This window comes from Cydia splendana, chromosome 16 (assembly GCF_910591565.1).
Source record: "Cydia splendana chromosome 16, ilCydSple1.2, whole genome shotgun sequence".
Classification (NCBI taxonomy): Eukaryota; Metazoa; Arthropoda; class Insecta; order Lepidoptera; family Tortricidae; genus Cydia; species Cydia splendana.
The window spans coordinates 11,671,285-11,686,868 of NC_085975.1; the positions used below are offsets into that span (position 1 = coordinate 11,671,285).

At 40.2% G+C, this 15,584-nt stretch overlaps 2 protein-coding genes across 2 annotated transcripts; one reads left to right on the forward strand and one right to left on the reverse strand.

Moving 5' to 3' along the window:
* The first annotated feature begins 765 nt into the window (after positions 1-765).
* LOC134797883 (uncharacterized) lies at positions 766-1,211 on the forward strand. Its single transcript, XM_063770232.1, has one exon. The coding sequence runs from the start codon at positions 801-803 to the stop codon at positions 1,182-1,184; it is 384 nt and encodes a 127-aa protein (XP_063626302.1). The 5' UTR covers positions 766-800; the 3' UTR covers positions 1,185-1,211.
* Positions 1,212-5,440: 4,229 nt separating this feature from the next.
* On the reverse strand, positions 5,441-6,303 carry LOC134797885 (magnetosome-associated protein MamJ-like). Its single transcript, XM_063770233.1, has 2 exons — positions 6,011-6,303; positions 5,441-5,878 (listed from the first exon to the last, which is right to left on the reverse strand). Exons 1-2 carry the CDS (start codon positions 6,269-6,271, stop codon positions 5,492-5,494), a joined length of 648 nt encoding a protein of 215 aa, XP_063626303.1. The 5' UTR covers positions 6,272-6,303; the 3' UTR covers positions 5,441-5,491.
* Positions 6,304-15,584: the final 9,281 nt, after the last annotated feature.

Sequence of the window (15,584 nt, forward strand, 5' to 3'; positions counted from 1 at the left end):
AGAAAAAGAAGAAGATTTTTAGAAGATAATTTCGCTCGGGCGAAATCTTTGAGTCTACTTCTGCATTCTTAATAACTCAAATATGTGACTGCCGCGTCTCATCCTAAATCTAGCCGAAATGAGGTGGTTTTGGTAGTGACGTTAAGGCAGATACATATATGTGAACCAGTTCTGCTGATTCGTCATAATTACATACATACAAACTGTTACGACGAGAGGTATAACTTGGCGAACCTATTGATTCGGTCAAATTGTGTTTTTTGAAAAACTAATTATAGCCAGCCTTTTATGAATGTAGTATGATACCTTTGGGTATGGTGCTTTACGCACGCTGGCGTTCCCTTCCCTCCCCCTGCCGCTAAGCCGTTCTAAGTCTTTAATGTAAGTATATTACTTTATGACGGATTGTGACTAGCAATTAGAAAACTCGCCACCAATCGGTTACCTAGTTTGACGTTGTGGATGATAATACCTATAGCTACCTAATATGACGAGTAATTACATTTTTTTATCAAAGCTTTAGTCGTATCAGTTTAATACAAATCGATGATAAATAAACATATAAAAGCCTTTCAAAATTTGACATTAACATAGTCAGTTTGTTGATACCGGCCTTAACGTAAGTATTCATTGCATTAAAAAAATATTGTATTATTTTATTTTCATGTGTTTACTTATCTAACTCATCTTACACTTGTGTAAGTAGAGCATTAAACAAATGTTGGAATTGGAATTATGATGTCGGACCTTAGTGGTCACTGTCAATCATTCAATCATTCATTCGTGATTCCAGCTCCACCATGAAATACCTGATCGTACTCTCCCTCGCCCTCGTCGCCGTGGCGTCGGCCGACTACCTGAAGCCCTCGGCCCTCCCCGTCCACGTGCAGGAGCTCGAGGAGGTGATCGCCGCCATCAACAGCCCCAGCACTGACCCCGCCACCGCCGCCGCCCTGGAGCAGCTGCTCCTGCAGACCCTCGGCATCTCATCTCTCCCCGAGTCTCCCATCTCCGTCGGCCCCGCCATCGTTGAGGAGACTCCCGTTGCCGTGCAGCCCGAGTCCCCCGCTGTAGTGCCTGCTCCCATCGTCGACGCCACCCCCGCTGACGTTGCTGACGTCACCCCCGCCGACGTCGCCGCCGCCACCCCCCTGGTCCAGATCATCCTGAACATCGCCAACTAAGCTCAAACTACTCAGAACTCTTGAGTCAAAAGTTGCGCTTATAAAATGTTCAATTAACATGAGGAGTAATTTTTATACTAAGATTAAGATTGAATGAAATTGTATTCTAGAAAATGTTTGAACATGAGGTACAATAAATTTATTTCTTAACTTAAATTAACTTTTTTTTTGGTCATTCATACAAACCAATCAACATCAAGCGACTTCGAACATTTATATCAGGATCCGTCTTAGTTCAGCCTGTAGCATGTAAAGTGACATTCTAATTATGGAACTTGCTAACTATGTAAACAAACCGTTTCAATATGGCGGTTTGTTGTCAAAGAATGATGAATTTAGTAGTGAATTGTTTGCATAGTTAACAAGTTCTATACAATGAGTACAATTACACTTTATATGTATCAGGACGTACTATTAGACTCAGTAGTTTCGGAGAAAAGGAATGGTAATTTTTTTTCAAGTTTCTCTAATAACTTTAGAACTACCTATCCACCTATCTAATCATTGAAAAATCCGACGAAGCCTGCGTTGCGGATTTCTTACATATAACTAGAGTATTTTTTAACATTGCAATAAAATTTTATGTTATTTGTATTTAATTGAAAAATATACTTAACTAAGTTTCTCTTGAGCCCCTTCATGTAACGCGTCTAAGTATACCCAGTTTGCAAAACTTTTTTAAAATTTTCTAATTTACTTTCGATGCATATTTCTCGATAGTATGGTGGAGTTAGACCAAGATAAGTCTGCAACGATTTTAATAGCGATTTTCGTAGTGCAAGTCATTATAGAAGTTTGACTTTAAAAATAACACTTGCACTGCGTGTGTTATCAAAATCCTTGCGGACTTATTGGTCTGGGCTATAACCGCGAAAATCGAAGTTCGCAAATTGCGGGGATTTTTCTCTGTCACTCTAATTACGCCTTCATTGGTGTAAAAGAGAAACATCCCCGCAATTTACGAATTTCGATTTTCGCGGTAGCCGCTCTGACTCTAAGTGACGGGCCGACGGCAAAAATCTGACACTTACCTACATATAACTTGCATATAACGCAATAGTATAAATAAACAATATATTATAGGACATTCTTAAACAAATTGACTAACTCCCAAGTCATGGTCTGTGATGGCAAAATCTTACACTTTTTTCGCCTAACCTCCATCCGCCAACCGTCCGATATTAGGAACTTCGTTCTAAAAATGTGTAATGTACCCTTGGAACGCCGTCCGACTCGCACTTGGCCGGTTTTTTTTTAACTTTCCACACAGTATCGGTAATAAATTAGCCTTATTTGAACCAATTTAGTTACAATACACCATAATAATAAGGCAATTGTTGGGTTTTATCTGCAGAATAACCAAGGGCTTCAGGAACCCAGATAGTATGCTTGTATTGTTTTTCAGCCTGGTGAGGAGTGTACTGGAGTATGGTTCCCCTATATGGACCCCGCATTACTCTGTACATAGCATCGCTATAGAAGCGGTACAGAAGCAATTTTTGAAAGTTCTTGCGTGTAGATTTAAACTGGGATGTACATACAGATCGTATACTAGTCGACTAATCAAGTTCAATATCCCCACACTAGAGGCTCGTCGTAAGATGTTTGACTTTTTGAATTTATATAAAATTGTACACTCAAAAATTGACTCTCCTGCACTATTATCATCCATTACCTTTAACACGCCTAGATTTAGAGGTCGAAACACTAAACTTTTCGCACTTAGAGTGTACAAAAACAACACTTCATTCTATAATCCAATCACAAGAATGTGCCGCCAATATAACGATTTAATAGCCGGGGATCATCGCGGTAGGGGCACTGATACTGATATTGATATTTTTGACCCTCACATCGCTAGGTTTAGGAAGTGCTTGGCTGGCGTCCTCTTCCCCTCTTCTCCCACTTAACTGATGACATCTGCCTTAATCCTCTAAGTTTGTTTCAGTGATGTTTAATAGTCTTTATAATGTAAAGTTCGTTACTCGTTATATTGTAATGTTTAGATAGTTATTTCTTCTCTGATATTTTTCACTGTAGCTATAGGAATATGGTGTTAATTAGTTTGTAATATTTCCGCTCAATTGTAAAACACGCTGTGTACACTTGTTTTGGATCTCGTGCTAGATTTAAGCCATAATGTGCAATTGTATTACTTACCCATGATATTGTACGATGTCTGTTTAGTGTACCTAATAAAGTAAAATAAAATAACCAACCAAAATACTCTGCCTTGGAAGCCACCTACGACTTCGTGCCCGTCGCCGTCGAGACAGCCGGGCCGTGGGGACGGGAGACGCGTGAGCTCGTCCGAGAGCTAGGCAAGCGCCTCAGGGGGAAGGGGAATGACCCCCGTTCTGAGTCATGGCTTTTCCAACAGGTCTCCATCGCCAATTCGTCATACAGAGGGGTAACGCTGCTAGTGTGATGGGGACCTTTGGACCCATCAGCATGGCTCAGAACGGGTTTTAGGTTCTTAAGTTTTATAGTTAGTCGAATTACTATGTATGTGTAAGATAAAACAAATTGTATTTTTTCACTAAAAACAACTGAAAATAAAGTTATTTTTTAATTTATTATCTAATAGTCATATTAGAGTCGGTGCGGAAAGAGACAGAGAGAGTCGTAGAATGTAGGTATTGGATCCCATTTACATTTCACGAATCCTCTCTTTCCGCACAGACTCTACCAATGTCTCACGACTGGTTAACACTTTCTTGGCAGCTGTTGGATTCGGGCCTCTCGTATTTTTACAGAAACTCTTTCTCAATCATACTTATGCATGACTCGGCATTTTCTTATTCTACCGTCGTATTCAGAATTAGAAATAAGAGTAAACTGACCGTTGCGGGCGTATATTTAATAAGAGTTTGTGACGGGTACTATGGAACCCTACACTCAGCATGGCCCGACATGCTCTTGGCCGGTTTTTTTATGTTTCATCAGCAGGTCGCTAAGCTTGCTACTTCTAAACTAAAAATTAGATTTATAATGAACAATTACGAGAAAACGACGTTTTCCTAAATCTTTATTTTTATCTCTTTGTTAACTTTAACAGTCTGTTAAAGTATTGATCGTAGACTAAAAATAAACTAACCAAATTTGTAACAAATTTTATGCTAAAACTTTTGTCCGAAGTAATTATAATGCTATTCGTAAAGGTATTCGAGATATGAGCAAAAATATGAAAAAAGGTACCTTCAACCCCCCTTACACCCTCAGCACACCCCCTACCCTCAAGGACTTTTAGTAGTATGTTTGTCTGGACACCACAAGGTATAACTATACAGATTTTCAAAACTACACAGCTACACGAAATATTTCCGCTGATTGCCCATATTCGGCTTAATTTGACGTGGCTAACATTACTTCACTGTAGATAATATTTAGAGTTAGACCAAGAAAAGTCTGCAGCGATTTTGATAGCCCACGCAGTGCAAGTGTTATTAACACGTCATAATTTTATAGAAGTTTTACGTTTAAAATGACACTTGCACTGCGTGGGCTATCAAAATCGCTGCAGACTTTTCTCGGTCTGACTCTACCACCATGCTGACTTTGAGGAGCTATAGGTACCTATGTACAAGTGAAAGTCCCTTTCTTACAAAAGCTGTCAAAAAGTGACATCCGCTTGTATTACAAGTTACAATCTTTTGAGAAACGGGCCCCAGAGCTCGTAAAACAATTATTAATTGTCGTTCTCTCTGAGCAGTTTACTTAATCGAAATATATTTTTCACACCACCTATTCGGAAAAGAGCTTTTTCTTCCCTGCTAGGAGGGATCAAAGTGGCACTTTTCCTCCCTGCTAGGAGGGATCAAAGTAACACTTTTCTGTTCTAGAACACTATTTTTTATTTTTTTTGCACATTATTTTTTTAGCTTAAATAATCTGTTTAAGCATCTGATTGTGTCAACACTAAGATTTTTTCATTTTCCTCATAGTTGATGTGAAAAGCAGTATGTGTCACACGGTATCAAAATTATTTCGTCTTGGGCGTTAACACTTGAATCCCTCATTACGCTCAGGATTCTACTTTAGAATCCATCCCTTCATTCAGGATTCAATGTACGCCCTTGACGGAAATATATCATTTTGATCCCTTGTAACACAAACTACTATTGAAACTGCTGTCAGTTTACTCTTCGTCACTCCGGATATCAGTACCCATATTAACTTTGCATCCAAGACATAAGTAGGTAATGTTGCGATAAAACACATCTGAGCTCAGAAATATGTAGAGTTTATTTTTATTAATTAATTATTTTCATTCATAAATGCCATATAAACTTATTTCAGTTTAAAGTTTAGACACGGGGAGCGGTAACCACCTGGGGGATGATGTTAGCAGGCACCTCGACCGAGGATAGGGAGCCGTTCGCGCCAAAGATCAAGTTCAGCATCACGTTGATGATCTGGCTGCTGCCTTCAGCGGCCTCGGCTTCAGGGGCTGGGACCTCGGCGACCTCGGCGGGCGTAGGCGCGACTTCCACGGGGGTTGGATTCGGCACTACCTCAGCGGGGGTAGGCTCGGGGAGTACAACAGGCTCAGGCACTACCTCAGCGGGGGTAGGCTCGGGGAGTACGACAGGCTCAGGCACAACTACCTCAGGCACTACCTCTGCGGGGGCGGGTGCAGGAAGCACAACAGGCTCAGGCATGGGGTTGACAGCGATAACGTCAATGGGGTTAACCTCTGGGTGGTCTACCACAACGGGTGCTGGCGCGGGGTTGACAGCGATAATGTCAATGGGGTTAACCTCTGGGTGCTCCACCACAACGGGTGCTGGCGCGGGATTGACAGCGACGATGTCAATGGGGTTGACCTCGGGCTGGTCTACGACGATCACAGGCGTGGGAAGTTGAGCGTCATCCACGACTATGACGGGCTCGGCTTCAATTACAGGCTCGTTGACAGTCTCGGGGACTACGGCGGCTTCGTTGCTGATCATGTTGACGATGATCTCGACGAGGGGGATGTTGAGGAGGCTGCCAGACACGCCACTGGCGCCGATCTCCATGGTCTGGGTGGTGGGAGCCCCGTGGGCGACGGCCACGAGGGCCACAACAGTCAGGAGGAGTTTCATGGTTTCTGATTATATCTGAAATTTTAAAATGTGTTAAAGCAGTACAAAGTGTGTATTGGGAAAAAATGTAACGAGTGTTAAAAACTGGAAGAAAATAAGACAACGAAACTATCATTTTATTTATCCTGTAGCTACGCCAAAAACGGGTTGTTTTAGATTAGACACGAATCTACGTTTAAGTCACGTAATATTACTCTAGTTTTCTATTTACTCGAATTTAAACGTTAGTTAGGTAAGGCTAGATTACAGTCGGTTCTTTTTTAGGGTTCCGTACCAAAAAGGTACAAAAGGAACCCTTATGGAGCGACTCTGTTTTTTTTAACCACAATGGTGAACAACTTGCGTAGGTAATAGAGTAATAGCTAATACCGTCCGATAGGTTCACTTTTAATTTAATTTCAAAAATATCTAATTACTAAGATTTGATTAGAATAGCTCACCTGTCGTGTGCTCCAACAAAGAAGCATATGCCTACATTGTCCACGAAATAGACTTATATATTAAGATTAATTACATCACATCCTGAAAATAAAATGTCAAAAGTAACATTGGCGTTTGTAGGCACATATGACATTGTTCTCTGCAGTATTTATTATCTTGGCTTTTCATGAATGTACATAATCTCAGAGTTTAGTTCTGGATTAATTAATCGGCTTCTCAATAATCTTGTTTATTTGATATGTATTTCTATTGAAACTATCGCGTAGTAGGTGTCTATAATTTATGCGACAGTACTTTGCTTGCGGTTATGTTTGAATCGCTAAAGTAAATTGACTAACAAGCTTTAGAAACGGAAAACTGTTAAGGTTGCAAAAAAATTAAACATTCTCAGTGAAATATTTTTTTTGTTGAAGTATAAGGGCCCCAATTCGAATCGAGAAAATGACAGAAGACAATTTACCATTAAAATCAACCAAAAATTGAATGCCAGTGTCCTGTACTAGAGGTATTAAGAGCTGATAAAGGGAGTGGAGCGTGCCTCAGGAGCAGCTCGCGACAAGCTGCGTTGATGGAAACTAAAACTATAGGTCTACCACTTATTTCAGTCAGTTGGTATAGAGTTAGTGCGGTGATTTTCTAGTCGCTGAGTTTTGGGACAAAGTTTACTTACTTTTACTTACTTTACACTTTACGTTATTACTTAACATAAAAGTTAAGCTAAAAGTTTACTTATGTACCTACTTAACATAATGCAAATCAGCTTCATGCAACCAAGTCTTCAACTAGTCCGTAGGACCGTAGCTAACCATAATTTGTTTCTTACGAACCGCCTCAGTTGAACGGTAGACCTTAATAGTGGGTGGGTTATAGGGTCGTGGTATCCCTACGCTACCTGTATGTATGATTGATGAGTGATGACTATGGTGATAGATAATAGGTGAAACCCTCCTAGTACCTTCACACTAACGTTTCACACCTTCTAAATACTGAGTAGGTACAAACAGTCAAACATACATTATTAATTAACACAGTATTTTTATCACGTTACCATAAATTAGATATACCTAATATGAATTTATCTTCAGCCATAAATATTTTTAAGTCATGTAACCTATGTACACAATTTCCTGTCATATTTGCTACATATTTCCTGAGCGGCGGTGCACATTCTAAGCGCGAGATGCTATTATAGCATAGGTAACGTAAGGTTTTGTCAGACGTCCCTAGGCTAGCTGATTGAGTGATATGTGTCTGAGCAAGTGAGCATAAAATTATATGTTGTACCTGCTCCAGTTTAGTTGTGTTCTATGTTGTTCTATATTTTTAATGCCTTTATTATTTCTGTTATGTATTGTATAATATAATTTCAACGTAAGTTATAGTTCCGAGTGCTTTCTTGGAACCGCACACACTGCGCATTGTGACTTGTGACCTGCCTGCGACATAATATCATTGCCTGCGTCTTGGCAACCGGGACTGTGCGCCGCATAGGTGCCCCTGCGGCACTGACGTGGACGTGCTCGGAAACCACGGGCTCTCCTGCCATAGGCGCGTCACCCGGCCGCTTTTCTAAACACGCCGCGCTCAACGACGTCCTCCGCCGCGGTCTTTCGCCGACGTCAATGTGCCACTCTTCTTGAGCCGCCCGGCATTATCAGGGACAGCAAGAGACAGGTCAGACCGGACGGATTAACCCTAATTCCGTGGTAGATGGGACATCAGCTGCTTGTGTGGGACGCCACCTGTATGGAAATGGTCGTATATGTCTACGTGACAGGTGACAGCGGAATAAAGACCGGCCTTCTCTTTTAATTGCGTGGTGATAAAAAGTAACACTTTTAATATCACGTGGATAAAGCCACTCCACGGAACATTTGCAAAGGCTTTTGCGGTGGTAGAGGCGGTCGTGACATTGCAACAGACCAAATATAGAGGTCTCGGTGCTGAATACCGTTCATACCGTTGAGCGACCCTTGGCCCGTGGGGTCCGAGCGCACTTGCCCTTAAGGGGCTACCCGAGGTTTTCATCGATTTTTGACAAGTTTTGAATCGTATTTCTCCTTTTTTTGCACTACAGATAGAATTATAGGACAAACGGTTATCGGTTTTTCAATCTTTTATCTCCGGTTTTGTCCACCGGATTTTGAAAAAAATATTTTTTTAATACAGTTGCTCACAAAGTGCTACTTTACGTAGCTGTTTAGCGTGCGGAAAGTTGGTTATGTCGAACTAGTGCTTTTTACTTTTCCAATTTTTTTAAATTTATACTTGTTCCAATTCACGACTACTTATTGATGAGTGTTAATATTAGTTTCCTTTAAACGTCGTAATCAGCATAAAAACCTACTGTTAATGTAAGAATATGAAAAATATACATATTTCATATTTTAATACTTACCTCTTCATCATTATAACACGTTTATTTTTTAATATTGAATATTGAAAATTCCGTTCTTAATAAGGTGTCTGAATGGAACGGAATAGCTGCCAAACGCCCATAGATATAATATACTTAAAGACGACGTCTAAGCGAGCTGTCACTGTTACCACTTTTGTTTAGTGTACGATTAACAATGTTTTACTTATTTTTTCGCAACTGTATTAAAAAACGTCGTTCGATACACGTGCGGAAATGTCATTCTTCACTCGTCCCGAGTCTTCCCACTCGCCTGCGGCTCGTGGCAAGATATCTCGGTACTCGTGAAGTAATGACATACCTTCCGCACTAGCATCGAAATGTACTATTATGAATTTTATAAACATTGTCTAAAAAAACACTTTTTACGTATCTAGTTTGCAGTGAAGGATATCTTACATGTACGAAATCTACATATTTGGGTTCGTCTTTGACGTCTCGAAAAACGTGTCCAGAGTTTTAATTTTAAACTAATCAACACAAAAGTTATGGCCAGAAAACCAGTTTTTTAGCCTAAAATCGAAGACGATGAACTTTGAAGTAAATATGGGATACTATATTGCTTAAAGCCGTTGCTGTTAATATAATAAGCTACACAAAACATTAGAAAACTAAGGGATTCAGATCGAAGGTCATTGGCGTGGGGTAGCCCCTTAAGGAACTAAGTAAGTAAAATCATAGTAAACGTTACTGGCGACCGTAGAGCTGGCAGCTTCAAGAGCGCTATTACATTTCGGCGTTGAGCGAGTTTAGGTATTTTACGCGCTGCGGCAGGCCGTGCGAGCTCAGTACGCCGATCCCTTCTACCACACTCGCACTACAATGATGGATTAAACATTCTTGATCCTTCGCGAAGCATATTGAAATCAACCATAACAACACTAACTGTATTTAACTTTTAAAGTTCTAAAACTGTTATTTGGTAAGTACGAAAATACTAAATGCAGTGCAAATGTACATAGGGGCTGTTCATAAATTACGTCATCTATTTTTGACGATTTTTGACCCCCCCCCCCCCTCAAATCATCCAAAAATCAAGCTTCGGATGAATCTGTTTCCTCCTACGTCATGTTACCATCATCCGATGTCCAGACCCCCCCCCCCCCACCTCCTCCCATTTGAAACGACGTAATTTATGAATAGCCCCATACTCGTACTTATGAAGGTATATTACTCGAAAGAAATTATAGGTACCTACTCGCTTATTTACATGTTTCGTCATTGCATTTGGTACCTATAGGTTGTAAAGTTTGTATCAACGAGGGTTTAAAAACGAACTGGTACTGAGGATCTGATGATGATTAAGGTGGTCACGGATACCAATCAACCATGTAGTAACATGATTAGGCTCGTTTGATTCGTCTCAACAAGATCTTTGACACTGAAGATACACAGGGTCTGATGATGGAGCTGGAAGGTGGCCACGGGTACCAGTCTATCATGTAACTAAACAACTTCGTGTTTGGGCTCGTTTGATTCGTCTCAACAAGATCTTTGAGACAAGACAGTACTCAGGGTCTGATGATGGAGCTGGAAGGTACCATTACCAATCAACCATGCAACTAAACCACATCGTGTTTAGGATCGTTTGATTCGTCTCAACAAGATCTTTGACACTAGGTGATACTCAGAGTCTGATGATGGAGCTGGAAGGTGGTCACCGGTACCAATCAACCATGCAACTAAACCACTTCGTGTTTAGGCTCGTTTTATTCGTTTCAACAAGATCTTTGACACAAGATAGTACTCAGGGTCTGATGTTGGAGCCGGAAGGTGGTCACCGGTACCAATCAACCATGCAACTAAACCATTTCGTGTTTAGGCACGTTTTATTCATCTCAACAAGATCTTTGACACAAGGTAGTACTCAGGGTCTGATGATGGAGTGCGAAGGTGGCGACGGGTACCTGTCAATCATCATCAGCTCCATCATCAGACCCTGAGTAGTATCTTGTCTCAAACATCTTATTGCGAGGAATCAAACGAGCCCAAACACGAAGTGGTTCAGTTACATGGTAGACTGGTACCCGTGGCCACAGTCCAGCTCCATCATCAGACCCTGAGTACTAACTTGTGTCAAAGATCTTGTTGCGACGAATCGAACGAAGCCAAACACGAAGTGGTTTAGTTGCATGGTTGATTGGTACCGGTGACCACCTTCCGGATCCATCATCAGACCCTCAGTACTACCTTGTGTCAAAGATCTTGTTGCGACAAATCAAACGAGCCCAAACACGAAGTGGTTCAGTTACATGGTTGACTGGTACCCGTGGCCACAGTCCAGCTCCAGTCCAGCTCCATCATCAGACCCTGAGTACTAACTTGTGTCAAAGATTTTGTTGCGACGAATCGAACGAAGCCAAACACGAAGTGGTTTAGTTGCATGGTTGATTGGTACCGGTCACCACCTTCCGGATCCATCATCAGACCCTCAGTACTACCTTGTGTCAAAGATCTTGTTGCGACAAATCAAACGAGCCCAAACACGAAGTGGTTCAGTTACATGGTAGACTGGTACCCGTGGCCACCTTCCAGCTCCATCATCAGATCCTGAGTACTATCTTGTGTCTAAAGGTCTTGTTGAGACGAATCAAACGAGCCTAAACACGAAGTGGTTTAGTTGCATGGTTGATTGGTACCGGTGACCACCTTCCGGCTCCAACATCAGACCCTGAGTACTATCTTGTGTCAAAGATCTTATAGAAACGAATAAAACGAGCCTAAACACGAAGTGGTTTAGTGGCATGGTTGATTGGTACCGGTGACCACCTGCCGGCTCCATCATCAGACCCTGAGTACTATCTTGTGTCAAAGATCTTGTTGAGACGAATCAAACGAGCCTAAACACGAAGTGGTTTAGTTGCATGGTTGATTGGTACCGGTGACCACCTTCCGGCTCCATCATCAGACCCTGAGTATTATCTTGTGCCAAAGATCTTGTTGAGACGAATCAAACGAGCCCAAACACGAAGTGGTTTAGTTGCATGGTTGATTGGTACCGGTGACCACCTTCCGGCTCCATCATCAGACCCTGAGTACTATCTTAAGTCAAAGATCTTGTTGAGACGAATAAAACGAGCCTAAACACGAAGTGGTTTAGTTGCATTGTTGATTGGTACTGGTGACCACCTCCCGGCTCCATCATCAGACCCTGAGTACTATCTTAAGTCAAAGATCTTGTTGAGCCGAATCAAACGAGCCCAAACACGAAGTGGTTTAGTTGCATGGTTGATTGGTACCGGTGACCACCTTCCGGCTCCATCATCAGACCCTGAGTACTATCTTGTGTCAAAGATCTTGTTGAGATGAATAAAACGAGCCTAAACACGAAGTGGTTTAGTTGCATGGTTGATTGGTACCGGTGACCACCTTCCGGCTCCATCATCAGACCCTGAGTACTATCTTGAGTCAAATAAATACATATAGAATGTCAGGTCGTTTCAAATATTTTTAATCCTGTCCGGTAGTTTATTAAACTGTACCATTATAAATTATAATACTATAAAAACAGTGCTAGGATCAAAGTCTCTCGTTGCGGTTTACACGCACATAGTATAGCGTTTTACACGGCGCCCGCCGCACACAATGATAAAAAACCTCGTCGTCGCCGTTGAAAATGTGCGGAGCCGACCGACACACATCCTGCCTCTACAAGCTCTGCCGCGGCACTGAGCTGGCGCAGCGCGCGTCATCGGTAATATAGAGTAGTTTTCAAAAAATTGCCAAAAAATTATAGTAGAATTTCATAAACACTAATGTATACCAACAGTATAAGCAAACGTTGCAGATTGCTTGAGTATGAAAATGACTTCGATATTAAGTAGATTTTCGTAGGAATTGACACTTGTTTCGGAGAGAAAATCGAGTTCGTTTTACTTTGATTTTCTCTTTCTCAAAGGTATGTAGGAAAAATATAGTTTGATATGCCTAAAGTACAGGGTATTAGTAATACAAAATAGCCAGGTTTAGCAGAGTAAAATTCTCAACATTTCCAAATAAGAGCTCGCCATTCAGTGCTTCACGGGGTTTTTCGGAAACGACCATCAGAAAAAAAATCATTACTAATTTAATAAGTCCTTTTTCTAATATTTACAACGATATTTATAAAGATAAGAAGACGCTTTTACTGGAACAAGTACTCATTGTTTCTAATAATGAGCGCAAAGTCCTGAATTTCGTCGACTAGTATCATCAATTTTGCATTATTTCGACTTTTCTTGTAAGAGCGCTCTATACGATAAAGCGGGGAAATGCTCCCAGCATCTACGGTAGGTACCTACTATATTACATACTTTATTTATTTTAAGATCAATTTTACTTACTAATTTTTAAACTTAGGTTTTAAGTTTTATAGTATACCTACATATTTAATTCCGTAAATATTATATTACTGAGTCATCAGCTAACTTATTGACAGGAGTATCCAAGGTGGTTCCATAGGGATTTGGTTTCTGATAAGTTTGATTAGATCCATGAGGAATTTAGGGGACCTTTCCAATGTTTAGAGGGACACGCATGGTAATTTGGGTATGTAAGTATATAATTTCTTAACTCTCTCTCAAGCATTTTCTATCGATATTTAATCAGTCTAATCACCAATTTGATGAAGATCAGGGATGGCATGAAGATCTTCTCTTACAAAAATCGAGCCCCGTCGACCAATTTGAGAAAATATATTTTTTAAAGGAACTAACAGAGAAGGTTTTATGTAACCCGTGCGAAGCCGGGGCGGATCACTAGTTATACTATAATATGATGCTGCCTTTCCTTCGACCCGGCAGTTCACATCCGGTAATTCATATTCATTTCCATAGATGATCAATAGGTGCTGACGTAAGCAAGACCCGAGTGACTTTACTAGCTAGGAATAGTCTCGGAGGGCGGAGAGGTTATCGCTGCAACTGATCTGACTGATGCTCCGTAATATGTTATCAAAGTATTTTCTGACGATACTGTTTACTGTTACTGTTTTCTGTATAGGTACAGTATTAACGTAATTTACGAAGACGAAATTATTATAGTATAATATTACCTACCGTAGTTAGATACAGTACAAGCTAACTTTACATTAACTTTGATGTGACAGTGTGGATATTCATAGAAATTTTACGTTTATGGTAACACTAGCTTTTGCCCGCGAATTCGTCTGCGTGGAATCAGTAACAGCAGCTAGTGTAAGTATAGCGCCTGAATAAAGTGTAAGTAATAGCAGTCATTCAATTTGAGCCTAAGTTTCAATCAAGGCAATTTTTTTTCCATTTATTTATTAACACAAAATATTAATATACATTCAAAGAATTATGACAGCGATCAAAGTCCCCTGAGGCTTAACTGCCGCTGTAATCGCTCTTGTTTACTCTTAATATTATATTAAACTATGGAGTATTTCATTTCACGAAGTCGGCAATCATGTTTGTTATTATAAGGTGTTGGAGTCTAGATTCCGCATGTAGCCCTTCTTCGTGATATGAGATATTCCTATAAGTGCGACGTATATACAGGGTGATTTCGGGGTCGTGAACCAGAACCACTTTTTCTGACTCTGTAAATGATCCACATTATCATATGGTAGTATTTGATTAAAAGATAATTACTTGAATTATTCTTATTTTTCAAGTAAAATTAATGTTATACTAAGTAATTATGGTCACCCTATGACTTTTGACATACGCTGTATGGAAAGCGACAAGACGTCACATTGAGTAGGGTCACCAAATTGTATGCAAAAATGTTTTTTTCTACTTGTCATCTGGAAAATAATCATCATTATTGGTGATAAACAATAATTAACAACATCATTAGGCTCATCTTTGGATTCTGTATGATGTCTGGCTCTCTTGCTCCACGACCCCGAAATCACCCTGTATATTTTACTTAACTAAGATATAGAGGGCTTTCAATATTTGTTTACACTTATGTGGGTTGTTACTGATATTATTATAAGTTACTTCGGGTAGTTTGTTTAGGGTATGTGGTAACAAATATTCCCATCGTCGTTTCCCATAATGTATTAACACACTTTGGTAGGACAAATCGAGGCAAATAGGATAACTTTCGTAAATGTTGAAGTCTACAGTTTTTGGTTAGACTTCCTAGGTTTATAATCTCCTCATTGTTTATTGCCATATCAATTTTCTTGTGTATACTAATAATTTTACAATATTGTAATAATTCTTTCATGGCTGTCTATTTTTCCTCTTACATTATTTGGGACGATCGTTTTTAAATAATAAACTTAGCTGTAGTCTATATATTTTATTTATGTATGTTTTATACGTTCTACCGTAACTAATACTTAATCCATAGTCAGTAATGGATTGTGCTAGCGCCAGATATAACATTCTGAGTATCTTGTAAGGTATTTAAAATTTTAACACTACAAATTTTGCCAGCACCGATCTTACAAGGAAGCGTACCCAACTGTCCGACTCCGATTTGATTTATTTTGATATATGT